The sequence below is a fragment of the Podarcis erhardii genome (assembly GCF_964252035.2).
Source record: "Podarcis erhardii genome assembly, chromosome: 2".
Taxonomy (NCBI): Eukaryota; Metazoa; Chordata; class Lepidosauria; order Squamata; family Lacertidae; genus Podarcis; species Podarcis erhardii.
In genome coordinates, this window is record NC_138498.1 from 72568868 (window position 1) to 72589979 (window position 21112).

Sequence of the window (21112 nt, forward strand, 5' to 3'; positions counted from 1 at the left end):
CAAAACCTCCTCTCGGCTTTACATCATAGTTGTATTAACCCTAAACGTGTTAGACGTATATTGAACTGCACATTGTACTTGCATTATTCTGTTACTACCACACATTAGCATGATATTTAATTCCAGCAGTCAGCTCAACGATTTCAAAAGTATTTATGAAAACATTCCTCTTCCCAACCCACGCATTGCATTAGAGGACTATCCACTTCTGTGACAGTGACAATGCAGAGCGACTGAATCTGCATAATCTCTTAATATTCTCAGATCAGAAACAGTTGCTGCAAAGGGATATACTAGATCAGAAGTAGTACAGAATAAGCCACAGAAACATCTCCCAGTGACGCTTATTTGTCCCAGTCTATTGATATGCAGAATGCATGGAGCTGCCAAGGTTTAGTCTGGCAAATGGAGATGTTGGAGGTGGCTGGGTGAGGGGTCTGTGCTAAGCATTGCCTTTTGGTATCTGCTAGAGAGGGAAAGGAGATCCTTACAGGCTCCTGATCGGACCAGGAATGCCGGCCTTGTGGTGCACCTTTAGATTGCAGCTCTGAAGCAATTTGTTCCAGCACTGGACCTACAATAGCCTCAGAGTTTAATAGAGCTTTTCCCAAGAACACAGACAGCTCTATTGCACATAAAATCACAGGAAGAAATGACAGACACAAGTGCAATGAAGGGCTGATATGGGTTCAGAGAGCTTGCCTCTGCAGATGGAACAAATATGGAGGAGCTGAAGAAGGTGTGGCGTCCAAAGTCACTCATTGATGAAACCCTTCATCAGTACATACACACACACAGAGAGGATATATTGACGTGCCCCCATAGGAAGCCACCTAACATCAGCTCAGGCTATTTGTTCATCTAGCTCAGTAATTGTCAGCTCTGATAAGAAGCAGCTTTCTAAAGCCTCAGACTTTAGTCTTCCCAGTCACTGGTTCCCTGATCCCTTAAAAAAAATAAAATGTGGTGCCGGCAGTTGAACCTGTGATCCATGAAGAACATGGGTGCTCCATCACTATAGTCTCTCCCAGGAGGTGGAATAAGGAACAACAACAGCAGAATGTTTTCTGCAGGCCCAAGGTTGGCTGCCTCTGAGGCTTCTGAACTTCAGAAGGAAAGCATTAATGACCATTATGGCTCTGCTCTACCTTCAGGGTCAGTGGCAGTGATGCTTCTGAATACCACAGCCTTGGGTCCTGCTTTCTGGTTTCCCACACGCATCTGGGTGGCCAATGTGAGGACAAGATGCTGGACTAGATGGGCCATTGATCAGGCTGCTGTAATGTTCTTTGGTATACCTTGGTAGGATGAAGAAGACTGAAGTCATGATGGGATGTAGGAGAGGAGTGTGCATTGGTTTGTGTGTCTGGGGGGAGAGACACTAGGCAGATAGGAGCAAAAATAGAGGACATCTATTTGAAAACTCTTGTGACTTGTAGCTTATACACTTAGAAGGTTTCCTGCTTCTGTAAAGTCTAGATATATTTGGGGGCAGAGTGATTCCCCCTAATACATTAAGATAGATGTGGAGCAATTGCAGTTCATTTGTATCTGGTTTTGTTTTCATATTTATTTATTTAGCTGTTTGCGTCCAGGTCTACCCCACCCCTAGCAATTGTAAGGTAAGAGGTATCCTGGGCTACCAGCTGCAAAGAGCATCCCTGCTCATCTCTATTCTTCCTATTTATGAAAAAAAAAACTATGAAAAAATAATGCTAAAAATCTTGATTAGGTTGCTCTTAAATAGGAGTTGGAAGGAACCCTAAGGGCCATCTAGTCCAACCCTCTGCAATGCAATCTGATTAACAGAAGGGAACCACACCAGTTTTTAACATGCGAAATGAAAGCAACATAATTTTGTTTAAGGCATAAAATGCCCCAAGGGTTCTTCTGCATCTGAGTTAGGGTGCCCTATTTTGATGGATGATGCAGTTGTAATCATCCAAGTTGCATCTCCTTGAGGTGGGGTGAAATGAAGGGAAAAGATGGGGAGATGCACCAAAGTTAGCCTCAAATGTGAATAACAGCCCCTGAGATACTTTGACCTTGGTTGTCATGCCAACAGATAGCTCTTCTTCACTGGAAAGCCATATTCACCCTTGGGGATGGGTGGAGAGTGAGTAGGTTATTTGTCTGGGTTTATGAGCTGCTCATCACAATAGGTTGCCAGATCCCTTTGTGTGAAGCTCAAATGCTTGGGCATCAAGTGTCTTGGAGGCCTTGATGCCCTTCAGAGCAGCTTGCCCTGAATAGTTTCTCCACCCCCTCTAAACTTTCAACTGGGGCAGAATGTTAATGGCCCAATCCCTCCAGCTGGAAGCAGGTTAACAAAAGCAGCCAGTAACTTTTGCCTTCCCCAAAACTGAGGTACAGATCCTGGTGGAGGGGGTGGGGGAGACTCCTTGGTCAAAGGATTGGACAGTTCATTGATCCCAAATAAAGACCCAAGTTGGGTCGATTGCCCTCTTTGCAAACACAAAAGTTTATTATCTAGTAAGAAATGAATAGGTGTCGGTTGATTAGATTATTGATTGATTGATTGATTGATTGATTGATTGATTGACTGACTGACTGACTGAATTTATATACAGTTAGATGCCGTTAAGTGGACATTCAGACTGTCACAGTTTCAGCAGGATTCAGTTACATGTTGGAAAATCCAGGCTGCACAATTGCAATTGATGGGGAAATCTTGCATAACACAACTCATTTCCTCTAAAGACCTAGTTTATTTGTTTTTGTAGCAATTGGGAAATCTTGCAAAACACAACATGTTTCCCCTAAAGACCTGGTTTATTTGTTTTTGTAGCAATAAAGAAAGTGACAGGAAAATGCACTGGGAAGTGTGGGATAACGCTTGCTTGATGCAAAATCATTTAACCTTGCAGCAAACTAATCAGGATGAATGTTACATAAACATGTCATCTGGAAGTGCCCATAATCTCATTTATACGTCTGGGTGTCATAGTTTGCTGGAATATGAGATGTTGTTTCCTTTTGTTAGCAAAAACAAATCATAGTTGTTCATAGCATCTCCTTATCTGAATCGTACTCTTTTTTCTCTCAGGACAATATGCCTCTTTACCACAGTGGAAGCCCAACTGTCTTGTAGTTTTGCCCCACCCTCACCTCTCTCCGCACCCAGAGAAAAGCTGAATGGAGCATTTCATTCTTCATTCCTGCTTTGTCACCACATCCACTGTTGTTTGGGATGAGGAATGGTTTTCCTGCTCCCGTCTCCCTTTCATATAGAATCTGTACACAGAACCCTTTTATGCAGTATTGATGGGACTGCATGGGATGCTGAATTGGCCGATGATCTTCCCACCCTTTCAGAGGCCACCAGGGGACATCTATGAACACAAACTTAAATGTCTGTAGATTCTAAAAGTAAAAGAAAAATCAAAGACAATATGGCTGGTGCTAAGCAAATGCACAACAGATTTCCAAAGCCACAAGTATGAGATCACTTCTTTATGTGGTGTGGCTATATTACAGTAGAAGCTGCTCTTCCTAGTTCCCTGTTGCCTACCCTGATGAGCTATAAGGAAGACTTAAGGCTGCAGCCCTAAACAGGTCTACTCAGGAGTAAGTCCCATTCAGTTTAATGGGGCTCTACTTCCAGGTAAGAGGGTTTAGGATTTAGCACTTGTTGTTTGGTGCACTGTAGCCATTTATTAGACCACACTTCCAATCTTATTAGTGTTTGACTGGAGGCTGTGACCCTGTACTCACTTATCTTGGAGTAAACCACATGGAACTCAAGAGAGACTTTCTTCAGAGTGGTGTCATTCATTAACCTCAAAGCAGGTGTAATGCAGGTATCAGTTTAGAATGGAGGACTTAAAGACCCATTCACATTTATTTATTTATTTTTAAAATTTGTATACTACCCTATACCTGTAGATCTCAGGGCAGTTCACAACATAAAATTGCAATATAAAAAACACAAAATGCATAATAAAAATAAGAACAAAAGGCCTGGTTGACTTTCAACCAGTCCATGACGGAGGCAAGACAGTGGGCCAGCACATCCACTGCCTCAGCTGCAGATGCAAAGGAGAAGTGGAGATGTGTGTCATCAGCATATTGCTGACAACATACTGCACACCTCTTGATAACCCCACCTAGCGGCTTCATGTAGATGTTAAACATCATAGGGGATAAAATTGAACCCCAAGGAGCTCCACACAGGGCCAAAGAACATTCCCCAAGCAACACCTTCTGGACCCCTCCATCCAAGTAGGACCAGAACCATTGTAAATGCTGCCACCCACCCTTAACTCAGACATCCTCTCAGAGGAATACCATGGTTGATGGTATTGAAAGCCACTGAGAGGTCAAGGAGGACTAACGGGGGCACATTTTCCCTGTCTCTCTCCCAACAAGAGGTCATCGTACAGGGTGGCCAAAGCAGTTTCTGTGCCAAAACCAGGCCAAAACCCTGACTGAAATGCACCTAGAAAATCAGTTTCCTCCAAGAGCACCTGGATCTGGTCCGTGATCACCTACTCAAGAACCTTGCCCAGGAAAGGGAGATTAGCAGCTGGCTGGTAATTACTTAGATTTTCGGAATCCATTCAGTTTTCTAAACCATTTGCACATGAATCCTCTCACCAGATTATTATAGGAGTAGATTATGCATCCCATGTGATCAGCACCTCTGCAATCCTGTGAATGGCAAGGTTATGAAATCCAGGTTTCTCTTGACAGCAAATGACCAATCTCGCTTTCCAGTGGCATATTCACATATGTTATCTTGGTGTGGGAAACATCTTATAACAAGGAAACATATTGTGTTTATAGGCACTGGGTGCCTTCTTAGATCAGTGCAGCACTAAGCACAAATTGCCTGCCGGGGGGCAGTTTAACGTTGCTGTTGTTGTTTTTGCTAGGAAACTCTGATGAAGTGAATCATAGTCCAGGAAAGCTTATACTGTAATACATTTGACAGGCTTTAAGGTACCGCAAGATTCTGTTTTGTTTTGAAGTCAAGGACATCTTACTGCTATCCACTAGGAAAAGTAGTTCCCTACATTCTTATCACTGCTTTGACCATTTGATGGAGTGCCCAAACAGGGAAATAGTATTCTGTACCGAGATCTAAGTAGGACACCATCTCTTCTATTGATGACCCTGACCCTGAGCCGCTGACAGTGTTCACACATTCAGTGCCAGCCCTGAGTTACTGTCTGTAAAATCCTGGTGCTGTTCATGTCATGGCCACATTAATGAATTAACTAATCAATACACCACTCACATACCAAAGTGGCTTTTAAGCGGTTTCTTAGCAGCCATTTTGGCATTCATATCCTTGCATAAGTCATTGATTCGCCACCAAAATATGACATGTAGTTCTGTGTTTAATGGTACCAAGAAGTACAGATCTGAAACCAGAAGGTCAGAAGTGCATCTTGAAAATTATGATTAGAAGAGGCATACCAGGGCTTTGGGCTGAGAGTTGTATAAAGTAGCTAAATAAAATACAGAAAAATAAGTTGTGCCAGCAGTTGTGGAAGTCCTCCCCACCCCACCCCCTAGTTTTATACCCACAGCAACCCTGTGAGGTAGATTAAGTGAAGAGATAATAACTGGCCCAAGGTTACCCACTAGCACCATGGCTGAGTGGGGATTAGAACCCAGGCCTCCAGGGCCATAGTCTAGCCTTCCAACCACTGTGCTACAGTGGCCTGCACCATGGTGGAGAACTTTGGCTGCATTTCTGGATGTGACCTGACAAGCAGAAAGCCAGCAGGTGGGTCTGGGTGGAGATCAGTGCTGTCTAGATGGGTCTTTCCCTTTCCAAGGCAGGCTGAGGATTTCCCCCGCTCCTCCTTCTCCCACTTATGCTGCAGGGGCTGGGGGGGGGGGCTGCTGTTGTAACCCGATCTGGCAGACAATCTCACTCTTGCTTCTCCGCCTTTCAGCTGCCAGAGGTTCAGAGTCCAGCGCCTGCAGAGGAGAAGAGGCAGCTGCTGCTATGATCCAGGCACTGGTGCTCCTGTTGCTGGCTGGAAATGGAGCTTTGGCTACCAGCACCAATCCGCGTCTGAAGCTCTCCTTTCATAGTAAGGCGGACATCAAACCAACAGAAGGGATGGATGAGAAGTGTGTGTGTGAGCTTGCACCCATGTAACATTTTCAGAGGTGGTGTGAACCAGGAATGGGTGTTACAGGGGAGTTTTGAATGGGCAGTCCTCCATAGGTGATGGGGCCATCAATAGGATGTTATGGACAATGTATTTCCATACAGCAAAACTCAGAAAGACAGGTTTTGAGGTGGTAAGCAGAGAAGCAGAATTTATGTTTGTGGAGGGAAGGGGTTGATGTGACAGCTACGAATATGTTATATTCTGAGCGTTTCCATCTTATGATGCCCAGCTTGCCACTCCTTCAGGGCTCTGCCTGCCTCCTATAACATAACAAGTGATATTTACAGAGACACACAAGGTCATGGAGAGCTGTGTATTATTATCCTGATGCTCCAAATTGTAGCTGGTGTACTCAGTGTCCAGGCTGTGCTAGGAGTAAGGAAGTGTGGGGCATTTAGAAAGGCACACTCTGTTACTATCAAATCAGGAAGAGTTCTGTTCTTTTAATAGTGAAATGAAATCCTCTTCCTTTTCTCCTCCTTCTTCTCCTTCTCCTTCTTCTTCTTCTTCTTCTTCACACTCGTGTGGCTAGAGACTCTGTTTCGTTAAGTTTGCAACACTGCCTCAGATTTATGTGCTGGTGTCATTGAGGTCTGGCTCTGATCCCATATGTTGTGGGGATATGTTTCTTTCAAGTTTAGGAAAGAGATGCATAAGGACTGCCTAATTATGAACACTTGGGGGGAGGGAAGCCAAAATAGAACATTTGTTCATGTCTGTATAACACCACAAATTAAGTGGCCGTGCTAATACTTTACAAGTTTTAAATGACCAGAAAGAATCTGATAAATATTTGATAATGGGCAACAGTACAAGTATGATACATTTTTTAAAAAAATAAAGGACTAGACCGATTATTGGCTAACAAACATATTAAAAGGCTGTTAACCAAAATACTCAGATTGTATAGCTTAGGAGTGGACTATTTCTCTGTGTGTTTTCATCTAGAACTCCTGTGATGCACCAATGGATTTTAATATATGAAGTAAGACAGCATGATCAGGATTTCTTAACATTAAGGCATATACATTAAACTTTAAGCAATCCTGAGCATGTACTCTTGCTTAAAAACATATAGAGCCCCTAGCTGAATGAAACAGGCTTTTTTATTATGTATTTTAATTAGTGAAGGTTTAATGCTCTGATGGAATTGTTATGGCATATTTTAATTTCATGTGTGGATTTTCTATAGTTGCAAACCGCTTAGAAGCCATTTGGACATATATATAGTATACAAATTAATAATATTACTGTATTTTTCTGTGTGTAACATGACTCCATGTATAAGACAACATTTCCCTTCTACTGCCGCAGCACCAGCCCTCACTTAGCATATTAACCCATGTATAAGGCAACCCTCTATTTATCACCAAAAAAATTCAGAAAAAAGGTTGTCTTGTACATGGAAAAATATGGTAATAATAATATGTTAGCAGTCTGCAAGAATCACAGCAAGCAGCAAAAACTATTAGATAGTCAACAGCAAAATGAACTTGCAGCCTATTGGTGGAAGACAAAGTCCAACTTCCGCCACACACTTGTACACACAGCTGTGGCCCTCAGAGTCTTTTCCAACTATACAATTCTATGATTCTGTGAAACATGCCCCATTCATTAGTCTGCTGGAAGTGATGAGCAGGGACTAAAATACCCTGTTAGTGTTTGAGAATGCTTCTTTTCAAGTAACTGGAAGTGTTTTAGCTATTAGATAGTCCGTTAGTATGATAAATAGACTCTCTGCTTATGTGAAATAAGATACAAAAGCATCTCTCGCTAAGAGGGGAAGAAATTATCTCACGCACTCAGGGATGATAACATAGAACGTTGCCCTGGAATGGACCACAGAAAGTTGTCTAATTCATTTGCTTGATTTTTAAGGAAAAGCAGATCCGACAAATTGTTGAAACATCTAGTAATGAGGCTGTACAATCATCATACCTTTACTAGTTTCTGGGCCTACGCCGCATGCTTCACAATTTTCAAACATTTCCTTACAAATGCAAGGTTTCCTTCAATAAAGCATTAGATTCCTAGGATGTAGCAGATGTCATGGTGCAGTACCATGGACACTGGGTACATTTTATTCTGGTGATGAATGGATTCTACCAAAGTGTTATCCTTTGGTAGGGTTCTTTTTGGCATCCGCTTTTACAACAACAAAGCAGCGCTAATGCATTAAGAGCCAGACTAGACTAGTATCCGATTTTTCTACCACTGATGGCAGCAGTGTTGGTGGGGCACTAGTCGGAGTTGCTAGCACAGGTGCAGTCTTTAGGGAAATTTTCCCCAAAAGTTATTCTCTCTCTCAAACACGGCCACGCTTTCTTATCTTTGGGCAGCTGGCCAAACCTAATGACATGTTGGAACATCTCATCTTTTGAATGATTTCTAAAGTTGCTAGGCTGCAGCTTTAATTGCCGAGTTACCCCTTATGAAGTCAGTCCTTGAATGCTCATGGCCAAGTCCTTGCAACAGTGCATCACATGGATTGTGAAGGAAAGGGAAGGGGTGTTCTGCTTGTGGGAATAGAAGGGCACTGTGTTTGGCAGAGGTTGGGAACATGTGGCCATCTAGAAGTGGTTGAACTCCCAGCTCCCATCAGCCCCAGCCAGCATGACTAATGAGCAAGGATAATGGGAGCCATAGTGCAGCAATATATAAAGGGCCACACATTTCACATCCCTAGTGTTTGTGGGACAGGGAAAAAATGGAGAGCAGTTGGGTTGCTTTGAAGGAGTGATATGCAGGCACTCCTTTTGGAACATTCCGGAAGTGTTTGCTCTTACAGTGGTACCTCTGGTTACGTACTTAATTCATTCTGGAGGTCCGTTCTTAACCTGAAACTGTTCTTAACCTGAAGCACCACTTTAGCTAATGGGGCCTCCTGCTGCTGCCGCGCCGCTGGAGCACGATTTCTGTTCTCATCCTGAAGCAAAGTTCTTAACCCGAGGTATTATTTTGGGTTAGCAGAGTCTGTAACCTGAAGCGTATGTAACCTGAAGTCTATGTAACCCGAGGTACCACTGTATTCTTATTACTATTCTTATCAATGTTATCCTCATTTATGTGTTGCTTTCCACACACAAAAATCCTCAAAGCAACTTATAGTTTCGTAACATACACACAAAGCATCAATACATTTACAAGCAATGCATCAAGAAAGGCAATAAAAGCCAACTTTGATCTAAAAACAAAGTCACTCATGCAACAGTATTATAAAAAAGATCATTCCTACCCACCCAATTAAAGAATGTAAACAACAAACCAAATGGAAATCATACTGCGGTATGACCCCAATGAAAAAACAAAGGCCTTGGTAAATGGGAGTTTCTGTGTAGAAATGCCTAAAAACTGACAGCAATGACACCAGGCTTTTTTTCCCCTGGGGAGGGCAGTTGACAAACAGGACAGAAAACCATGGTAAAACCCATTCTCACATTACCACCCTCCTCAGAGGGGACACATTAGTGATTTTGGTGCAATCAAAACCAGGCAAAACTCACCAGACCTCCTTGATCCTTCAGCCCCCAAGCAGCAGTAACTGCTGTCATTGACCACTCACTGACCAGCACCATTCACCTCTTAAACAGCAGTGGGGAACCTCCAGATGACAGGGTTCATTAGGCCCAGCCAGGGTCTTAATCTTCCCCAAGAGACAGTTCCCTGCAAACTGTGTCCACCTGCCATCGTATGTGATGCCTGGTGTGCGGCAGATAAATATGCAGCTGCAAAGGAGCAATTGGGAGCTTAAAGTGCACTTCTTATTGTTCCTTGGCAAGTGGGGCAGACAGCTGATGAATTCTGACAGGGACTGCCTTTGAAATTGTATGTTTTGCAGCTGGGTTCGATCCAAACAGCTCCTGCAACTGAACAATTTCCACCCGCAGACCAGCTTTGTGATCATCTTTGTTGGAGTGCAGAGGGGAAATGTCTATTTTCAGGTGCAGTTTGAATCCAAATCACACCTGCAAATGAACAAAGCGAAGGCTGTCTGTCAGCACCACATAGACAATTGTTGTTGACAGCAAGCCCCTTTGATGTCAGACGGGTGGCCCTGCCACATGTCCAAATGGCCCATGTGAGGTAGGAAGGTGAGGATCCAGCCCACCAGCCAGATAAATTTCCACACCCTCCCCCTAAAATATCTAAAACTGGAGACTGGCATTTTTAGCATCAAAACAATATGAAAATAACTATGTGCTGCAGTTAAAAATATGCCAAACAGTGGAAAAGGCTATTTCTGCTTCCCAAGCAGACAAGACAAAGTTCTTTTCCTTCCGTCCTCTTTGACATCTTTATTTTCAACCTATTGTTTCATAAAAAGCCTCTACTGAATTTCCTATGAGTGACAGAGAAAGCAAGCTGGCCAACTTATCAGTTCACCAGAGATTAATGTGATTAAAAACCAATTCTCAAGAAGGTGCTAGATAAAGTGTTTCCTTGTCTCTCCCGGCCACACTCCTGCACTCCCTTTCCTCCTCTGTGTGCTCATTCCCTTTCTCTGCAGAGTATGAGGAGGAGAGGTGAAATGTAAACATACAGGTAGAACACACAGGTGTGTGGCTGGCTGCCTTGCTGGCTAGCCAGGTGCAGACCCTTGTGTTTCTATGCAAAGAGAAGCAGATGTGTAGATTTTGAAGGTCACAGTCAATAAGTTCACCACAATTTCGATTTCACTTTAAATGAGCAATGCAGGGACATGAGAATGAAGCCTCCTTTCAAAGCAGGACCAACAACAGGAAAAGTCCATGGTAGCCTGATTTTTGCTCCTGTGAAGACTGTGCTCATTAGCTTCTTCTCTTACCAAACCCAGCACTTTGGTGTGGGCTCTGTGGCTTCATTGCACACGTGGAACTCCTTGATGGCAGAGACACTCCCATTCATTTCAGTGGAGGGACATGCAACCCATGGTTATTGTTGTAAGATTTTTTTATCCATCCTTCAGCATAAGCCCCAGGGGAGGCTACAACAATGTAAAAATACAATACAGTGGTACCTCGGGTTACAAACGCTTCAGGTTACAGACTCCGCTAACCCAGAAATAGTACCTCGGGTTAAGAACTTTGCTTCAGGATGAGAACAGAAATCGCGCAGCAGCAGCAGGAGGCCACATTGGCTAAAGTGGTACCTCAGGTTAAGAACAGTTTCAGGTTAAGAACAGACCTCCAGAACGAATTAAGTTCTTAACCCGAGGTACCACTGTATTAAAATCAGTTAAAACAAGCTATAATCAAAAGAACGTGTCGTTTTTTGCCTTAAGCCTGTGTGCGAAGTCGGTGGCTGCCAGTGTTCATTCAAATATTTTGCAAAGGGGTGCCATATTTTGATATGACAACTTTGTCCACATCTGATGCTCTATTCAGGGCATGCACCCTTATTGTCATTTTTTCAGATAAGGCCATACGTTGTGTTGCCATTGTGAGATATGTAGGTGTTCAAGTCTTTTCCAGTTCTGTGCTCTGGCTCTGAGTAGTCGTTGTTTACATACCCTCCAACATTTATCTGATGAAAACAGGGGCATCCTGTTTTTATTATTATTATTATTATTATTATTATTATTATTATTATTATACTATTATACCCCATCTGACTGGGTTGCCCCAGTCACTCTGAGCAGCTTCCAAATTATATAGAAACAAAATAAAACATTGAACATTAATAACTTCCCTATATAGAGCTGCCTTCAGATGCCTTCCAAAGGCTGTATAGTTACTTATCTCCTTGGCTCGGGGTGTCACATAACTCCATACCCTCCAACATTTCTCTGATGAAATAGGGACATCCTAAGGAAAAGTGGGGCATTCTGGAATCAAATCAGAAACGGGGATGGCTTCTGTAAATCTGGGACTGTCCCTGGAAAATAGGTGCACTTGGAGGTTCTGTGTTTAAAGCAGATAGACCAGGAAGGAACATGCAGGACTAGAACTAGGGAAGGGGAAGCAGTTGTGCTAAGCCAGGCCAGTTCAGGTTTTTCCACGCCCATCTGTGGCCCAACCAGAGGTCAATACCAAGCCACAGAGGAGGGAGATGGCATGGAGAGAAGGCCATGTTGGTTGTCTGGTGCTGCTGGACTAGAAGAATATGTATATCTCAAGCGGACTCAAGCCAAGGAACATGGAGTGTGGGGGGGTTGCAGATCAGACCGTGACCTCCCTCTGGACCCTGCGCGCCCTGTGCACCCGACATGGGTAGCAGCTCATTAGCGGGTGGATTGCTCCCCTGCCAGCCACTTTCTTCCCCTTCTCCACAATGGCTTATTTGTTCCTGCTGCCGAAAGCAGATTAGGCTCTCTGCAGAGAGAAAGGGCCCTTTCTCTGCGCAGATGCCTGTTGTGCTGGGAGATTAACGTCACGGTGCTGTTGAGGCTGCTAACCTGTTAAAGCTGGTGGAACAGATCAGGGAGCGGACTCGAAAGGTGGGTGTAAGAGGCCACAGGCCACAGATGGGGTGCGGGGTGGGGGTAGGGTGGGAAGACGGAATTGGCAGAAGCCCCCAACCACCACCCAGCCTACTCCCCACTCACTGCTTGAATGGTACGCAGCCAGAGCAGGTTCGTCAGAAACTTGAGGCTTGGGAGTGTCTACAGGACACCACCTGCATTTCCAGATGTCAGCAGCATCTACTGGAGCACTGAGGCTGCAGATCTGCATTTTCAGATCTGTTCACCACCACCACCTAGTACAGTGGTATCTTGGTTATCGAACTTAATCTGTTCTGGGAGTCTGTTCAACTCCCGGAACCGTTCGAAAACCAAGGCGCAGCTTCCGTTTGGCTGCACGCCTTCATCTGTGTGATAAAGGTGAAGGTCCATTATCATGTCTCTGTTAATTGCAGCTCCATGTTGTTGCTTGGCCACAAAGTTCAAAGGACAAATGATAGTTATCATTTCCTCCAAAATATGCAGAAGTAAGATGGGACGCGGGTGGCGCTGTGGGTAAAAGCCTCAGCGCCTAGGGCTTGCCGATCGAAAGGTTGGCGGTTCGAATCCCCGCAGCGGGGTGCGCTCCCGCTGCTTGGTCCCAGCGCCTGCCAACCTAGCAGTTTGAAAGCACCCCCGGGTGCAAGTAGATAAATAGGGACCGCTTACTAGCGGGAAGGTAAACGGCGTTTCCGTGTGCTGCGCTGGCTCGCCAGATGCAGCTTTGTCACGCTAGCCACGTGACCCGGAAGTGTCTCTGGACAGCGCTGGCCCTCGGCCTCTTGAGTGAGATGGGTGCACAACCCCAGAGTCTGTCAAGACTGGCCCGTACGGGCAGGGGTACCTTAAGATGGGGCTAGCTAGTTCAATTGTGATTTACCCTATACAGCTCTCTGGCATCTAAGCAATGGGTGTGGAAATCTCCCGCACAGACAAGAGTAATTGGGACACTAGCATAACTGATAGGAGGCCAGTGTTCCAAGTCTTGGCTCTACAGATTACCTTTATGTGATCTTGCCCAAGACGAGGCCCTCCCTCTAGGCCTCTGAGCTCTTCACACCTTTCTCTTTGTTCAGACTGAAAATTTCTTGGAGTAGGAGAAGGACTCCCTTATCTGGCTGCACACATATAGCAGGCTTTTATGGGCTGCACAGTCATAATAACTATGTCATCACATAAGCAGAACAGATATCCCAGTATCCTTGACTTTCAGAGGCCTTCAGATTACAAGGGAGTGTCAGGAAGAGGACTTTTAAGGATGCCATCTCTCAGATAAACTCAGGCCATATCCACACATTGTATCTAAAGCAGCATTATGCCACTTTAAACAGTCCTCAAATAACTCTGGGAACTGCAGTTTGTTAAGGGTGCTGAGACTTTTTTAAAAAATAAATTAATTTAATTTTCAGATTTTTGAGTTTACAAACAATTGTCAAACAACCAAAACAAAAAGAGAATTCCATAAATTCCCATGGACTTCCCTCCTCCCTTTTGTGGGTCCTTATGTTAACTTCTTTCCTCCTGCAACTTCTCTGTTAATCCAATTCTATTAAATCTCCAGTACAACCCTTGTCATATCCCTTGTTAGGGTTGCTGATAATTGTTAGGAGACCCCTTTCCCCTCTCAAAGAGCTGTGATTCCCAGAGTGGTTTAAGTCAATCCTTCTTCCCAGGGAACTCTGGGAATTGTAGCTTTGTGAGGGGAACAAGGGTCTCCTAACAACTCTCAGCACTCTCAACAAGCTACAGCTCCCAGTATGGCATTGGGGGAAGCCATAACTGTTTTAAGCTGCATAAACATCCTCTGGAATAGGGAAATGGCCACGTTTAACAGAGTGCAGCTTTGTTTGTTTATTTCAGCATTTATGCCTCTCCTTTCAGTTCCTGAATGCAGTTGTAACAATAAAAACCAATTTAAAAAGCAGAAATCAAGGGATAATTGTTTGCACTTCACTTAGGTGCCTTATGTTGTATTCAATTGACTCCAGCTGATTCTCTCTAACTTTGTGAATGCAGATGGAGTTGTGCGTAACACGCAAGCGATCGTGGTTCATCTCCCTCCTTTTTCCTCTCCAGATTTGCGACTGCGCCACGGACTGCGCACTTATGAGCTAGAGCGCTCCTGCTGCTATGACTCGCTGCTGTTGGATGAAGAAAGGGGACGGCTCTTCGTGGGTGGGAAAAACTACCTGGCCTCCCTGAGCCTAGACAACATCAGCAAGCAGGACAAGAAGGTAGCCTGGCTCTGTTTGCCTTGCCTGGGGCTTCTCCCCCAAAATAGGGCAAGGGTATCTGGACGTGTCTTTTCCCTCTCAGACTCGGACCTGTTATTGTAAGCCACCCCAGAAATTCTGAACTGAAGGACAATATGGAAACCTTGGGTGGTGTTCCACCAAGTTTTACTCAGAAGTTAATTAACCTACTAAGTTACATTCATTCATTTCAATGAGTAAAACTTAGCTGAATACCACCCATTTAAAATAAATGATGACATTGGGTTGTACCTTACACTGGTATTAATGGGCAGAAGATAATGATGTCCAGTATTTTCAATGGATCTGCTTTGAGTAGGACACCAATATTGGATGCAATCAATAGAGTTATTATGTTCTCTCTTCAACTCCCTCTTCTGCTCCTCAGCCTTTAGTAGTGCCATTTCCCCGCTCGCTCGTCATGACAACGGATCCCGCATTCCAGACTCCTCCGTGAAATCTTCTATAATAAACTTCCCTGTTAATGGAGTTGGAAAGAGGGTGGGTTGAGGCTGCTGACGCCCTTACCGCTGGGCTGTGGACGAAAGCCGCATTCCTAGCCCAGCAGGGGAAACTCTTTGGGAGCACAATACAGCCACCGCCAACCCTCTGCTCCTCGAGCATTTGCACTTTTTTTGCCTGTATGGCTGGAAGAGGGGGCATAATTCCCTGGTAGAGCCCTGGGTTCATTCCCTAGTATCCACAGGCAACACTGGTTACCTGTCTTAACACCTGGAGAGCTGCTACTACCAGTTAGTGTAGATGACTCAATGGTCTGACTCAGAACAAGATAGTTCCTGATATTCCTTAGATGACACATAATGGCTGTCTGCTCTGCTGTCTGTTTTCTTTGCACACAGTGAACTAACGGATCTTGTGGGTCAGGTTTGGTTTCCTCAACATGTACAAAGCTTTGCACCGTGGCCAGTTCATGGCAAAAGACTTACAGGCTGTCTTTCCCTTTACTACAGTGGTACCTCTGGTTACGAACTTACCGTATTTTCCGCTCTATAGGACGCACCAGACCATAGGACGCACCTTGTTTTAGAGGGGGAGAACAAGGAAAAAAAATTCTCTCCCTCTTTGCGCAGCACCCCTTCAGCGAAGGGGCAGGAGAAACGGAGCCCCTTCCATTTCTCCTCCCGCTTTGCTGAAGGGTCGCTGCGCAGAGAGGAAAAGCTGCGCAGCACCTCTCCAGCAAAGCGAAGCCAGGAGAGCAAGAGGGATCGGTGCGCACCGATCCCTCTTGCTCTCCTGGCTTCAGGCAGCTATCCTCATTCAGTAGAAATGAGGACCAGAACAGTGGAACACACAGATCCAAGGAATTCAGTTGCAGTGACTCCTGGCATGCAAAGTATCCCCCAGTTTAGCCTTGGGATATCAACCTTGCAGTTCATCACTTACATGAACCTACCCAGGCCTTAAAATCGGCCTCTAAGGCCCTGCCCACTGTGAAGAGCCAGCAGACTGGTAGGTACTAGAGTCAGGGCCTTTTCAGTAGCGGTATAATATCTTTGGGACTTTCTCCCAGAAGAAGTACATGGGCCTCCATCTTTTCTGTGTTTTGAGCAGATTGTAAACACTTGGTTGTTTCAAGCTACATTATATTAAGAGAGTTTTAAGTGGCATTTTAAATTCCTTTAAACTGCTGGTGTTTTAGGGTATACTTTTGTCACCAGAATCCCCCCACACCCCCCCGAATGGGATGTAGAAAAATGTGCAAAGGTAGCGGTGGGCCTTATGGCTCCTGTTTATTTATTTATTTGTGCTGTTTATATATTCAAAATCCTCATACACCACCTTTCTAGGCAAAGACAACTTTTAAAAGATAATTAAAACCATACAATTTATTTTTTTTTAAATCAAAACAAAACACTCTGGTGACAAATGTATACCCTAAAACAGCGGCAGTTTAAAGGAATTTAAAACGCCACTTAAAACTCTCTTAATATAATGTAGTTTGAACCAAGCAAATGTTTACAATATGCTCAAAACACAGAAAAGATGGAGGCCTGTGTCAAGTCTCAAATACCAAGGAGACAGGTGATGGACAGTGAGTAAAGGAAGCCAGGAGCATTACAACTAAGGGTTGGTTAAAAACAAAACAAAAAAACTATCAGCATTTTTAGCAGCGTTTGACTAACTTCAAGTGTGATGAATGACTATGCTAGGAGCCCATTTCTTAAAATACAAAAATATTTTGGCAAATGATCTTTGCCTTATCTTTGTTCTCACAGATTTACTGGCCAGCGCCTGTGGAATGGAGGGAAGAATGCAACTGGGCAGGAAAAGACATCAATGTAAGTGACCCATTTGGATGGGGAGGAAAAATCCTTTGCTCAGCCCCTATGTGAGTCGGGGCATAAAACAAAGGAGGATAAGGAGCATCAGGAAACGCGATGTGAGTCGCTTGCTTTCCAGAGCGAACATTTCAATTGACTCCTCATCAAGCAAGGCATGGAGACTTCTCCGAGTTGTCTGACCACGATGAGCTGGGGGAAAACTGATACGCGATAGCAGCCTCCCCCTCCCAGTAATTCACCCATGACCCTTCATTGCATCTTGCTGTTTTCATTGAGCATCTTGCTGTTTTCTCTGTCTCTCCCTGGCCTCGCAGACAGCACCATCATGCCCCAGCCCTGGGAAGAGGCCCCAGGAGGCCTTGGGAGTCATGTTGCTGTGAAGGGACCGGTTGGTGCACTTAAGAGATTCCTGCTTAGCTGTGACCCATCCTGACCTCCCAGGAGATAAGAGGAGGGTTCCCACCATTTTGGCAGGAGCAGAGATGAACCAGGACACAGCCAGATTTTGCTCCTTGATAACGTTGGGCCAGCAGCATGAAGGGGTCTCGGTCACCTTGGCTATAATTCTTACAGGTTGTCCATGGAGGGAGCGGTGCTGTGTCAAGCCTGGCAATGTGAGCTTTGTGAGCTGTTGGGTTTCTCTCCTCTAGCTTTGGAGAGCAGTCTTGGGTCACCGTTTTCTTTCAGGATTGCCTGGTCAACTTGGAAGTTCCCATTGAGGCTGTTTGGTGCAGCTTCCAGTGAAGGGCACGAGAGGACAAAGGGGCAGCCTGTCTCCCCCTTGGATTTTGCTTGTCTCTGTCCACAATACTGCTCTAAGCCCTGAAACAGCATATGTAAGCAAAGTTTGCCCTCATCCAAGAAGGCTGAAAGAGAGGTAGGGTTTGTGGGCTTTAGGACTAAGACCTTGGGCCCATCCAGCTGACTGTAATTTTTGAGACTCATCCAGACTTCCTTTTGTGCCATGTTTCTAGGCACCAGTCTGTGCTTTAAAGTTCCATTACCAAGCAGTTGTGTGTGTGTGTGTGTGTGTGTTTTTTTTGGGGGGGGTTGTCCTGGCACATTCCCAGGGAAAACCTGTGTTTTTCTGCAGAATTGGATCAAACTGCAATTAGGTTTCCCTGCAGGTTGTCATTTGGTAAAATGTGGGTTTGCCCAGGGAAACTTCTGGGACAAAAGAACAAAACAAAAACACTTGAACATGGAGCTTTTTAAAGCGTGGCCCTGTGCCTAGAAAGTGGCACAGAAGAAAGGCTGGGTGAGCCCTGAGTGCACTGTTTCAGTCCTTCTGATCCCCACAGTTGAGGATCCATGCAAATATTTCAACAGCTGATGGGGTTGATGTGACAGTAATAGGACCTGTGTCATTCATGCAACTGCCTTCTCCATTCATCACACCAAGGGGAAGTGAGACGTACCTTTCCCCACTGCTCTTGCTTTTGCTTCCGGTTAAGGGCTGTGGGGTAGGAAAGTTGCCATCCTTAAGGGAACTCTGGCACTATGCACTGTTATGAAGTGCTGTTGGTACTTTGACCTGGTGCAGAATGCCATGGAAAAGTGTGATGTGGTCATGATGACCTAATTCCTGTGGTTAATTATTTGCATGATGGACAATAGCCTAGAGTGGAATCAGGCAAAAGTGTTCTATGCATGTGCATACAGACACTGAAAGCAACTCTCTGAACAAGGCAAAGGAAGGATTAGCAACTTCCTGAGTCAGACCATTGGTCCCTCTAGCTGAGTTTGGTCTGCAGCAGGGGTAGGGAACCAGTGGTCCATCAAGTATTACTAGACTACAACCTCATAATCTCTGACTATTGGTCATGCTGGCTGAGTTGGAGTCTAGTAACACCTGTCTGACCACAGGTTATCCACAGTTGGATTGCAGGGACTGGCAGTGGCTGTCCAGGCTTTGAGAACAGGGATATATCCCAGCTGAACCTACATTACAGACTTTGAACTTGGGACTTTATGCATGCTAAACATGTGGTCCTCCACTGAATGACGGCCCTTATTCATCATAGAGGAAACAGGCCTAGAGAGATGGCTCATTTGCCAAAAGTGAATGGAGCTAGGAGTTTTCAGCAACACGGTCACAGTCAGGAAGATTGAGAGCAGTACATGTGAAAAGGATCTAGGAGTCTTGGTTGACCACAAACTTGACATGAGCCAACAGTGTGACGCGGCAGCTAAAAAAGCCAATGCAATTCTGGGCTGCATCAATAGGAGTATTGCATCTAGATCAAGGGAAGTAATAGTGCCACTGTATTCTGCTCTGGTCAGACCTCACCTGGAGTACTGTGTCCAGTTCTGGGCACCACAGTTCAAGAAGGACACTGACAAACTGGAACGTGTCCAGAGGAGGGCAACCAAAATGGTCAAAGGCCTGGAAACGATGCCTTATGAGGAACGGCTAAGGGAGCTGGGCATGTTTAGCCTGGAGAAGAGGAGGTTAAGGGGTGATATGATAGCCATGTTCAAATATATAAAAGGATGTCACATAGAGGAGGGAGAAAGGTTGTTTTCTGCTGCTCCAGAGAAGCGGACACGGAGCAATGGTTCCAAACTACAAGAAAAAAGATTCCACCTAAACATTAGGAAGAACTTCCTGACAGTAAGAGCTGTTCGACAGTGGAATTTGCTGCCAAGGAGTGTGGTGGAGTCTCCTTCTTTGGAGATCTTTAAGCAGAGGCTTGACAACCATATGTCAGGAGTGCTCTGATGGTGTTTCCTGCTTGGCAGGGGGTTGGACTCGATGGCCCTTGTGGTCTCTTCCAACTCTATGATTCTATGATTCTATGATTCTAAGATGTTGCGGTGGGGGAACCAGGACCAGTGTCGGTACAAAAGCTGCCGTGTCCCATCACTCTTGTTTAAAGCAGAAGCAATTTGTTGCAGAACCACTGTGGCTGAAGAGCGAGTGACAATGCAGTAGCAGCAGCACAGACGCATTGGCAAAGCCAAGAGCTGAGCCCCCCCCCCCCCCGATTCAGCCACTCCTCCCCAGCTTTTGTTTCAGACACAAGCACCACTGACCCTGTTGAAGAGGGGTGGGGAGATCAGCACCTCTGTGCTCTACTGAGCAAGTGTGGGCTGTGGGGCTTCCTGAAAAGCAGCCGGTGGGAGGAGGAGAGGCATTAGCAAGACCTCTCTCTCTCTCTCTCTCTCTCTCTCTCTCTCTCCATCCCTCCCTCTCCCCACTCCTCTATCTGATGGTTCCCTGTCTCCTTTTCTCTCCCTGTCAACAGCTCTCCATATTCAGGCTGCTTTATCCATCAGGGCAAAAGGGCAGGAAAACAAAAACTCCCAAGGTTGTTTTTCTTCCTGGGCTTGCTCAAGAGTGATGATAGGGGCTGTAAGAGCCCTAGGCTTGTTTACTCAAGACCAGCCCAGCAGTGGGTGGGTAGGATGCTCTGCAAATGGTTTAGACCCCAAGGACTGCTTTGGAGATGACATCTGTGTGCATGTGTTTGGAAGAGGGGAAGAGAGGGAGAGGGAGACTTTGAGCATTCCCCACTCCCTTCACAACTAATAAATCCTCAAAGTACCAAACCCAGCACTTCCAGCTACTCTTGTATGCTGGCAGATTTGCAGGTTTTCAATCGTGTGAATATCACACGCACAATTGTGCCCTTTAGCAGAGTATGTGCCTAACCAGTGGCAGTCTTGTATTAAATGAATCAGATGCAAAGTGTGAGAAGACCCAACTGAATTTTCTCTCTCTCTCTCTCCAATTTAAAAGGAGCAGCATATACCAAGTAGAGAGCAAATCTTACAGGGGGAGGCATCTTCAGAGAATGGGAGTAAATAATGGGAGACACCCCCTTTTGTTGTGCAAATCATTTTAGAGGCAGAGCAATTATCACCAGAGTGCACAAAAAAATCCCCATATATATTGAGCTGTGATAATGAGCATGTGTAAGAATAGACTTGGTCCGGTGCGCAGGCTGCAGAGAAGAAGCTTGCTGGCTTTAATGGGACTGGGAA

At 45.1% G+C, this 21112-nt stretch overlaps 1 protein-coding gene across 2 annotated transcripts in view; it reads left to right on the plus strand.

Moving 5' to 3' along the window:
- SEMA3B (semaphorin 3B) overlaps positions 1-21112 on the plus strand; it is a 73758-nt gene that overhangs the window by 31547 nt on the left and 21099 nt on the right. For both annotated transcript variants that reach the window (XM_081851321.1, XM_081851320.1), the window contains 3 exons: positions 5928-6068; positions 14647-14804; positions 17060-17122. In XM_081851321.1, coding sequence (XP_081707447.1) covers positions 5981-6068; positions 14647-14804; positions 17060-17122 — 309 coding nt within the window. In that variant the 5' untranslated portion in view covers positions 5928-5980. The remainder of the gene's footprint in view (positions 1-5927; positions 6069-14646; positions 14805-17059; positions 17123-21112) is intronic.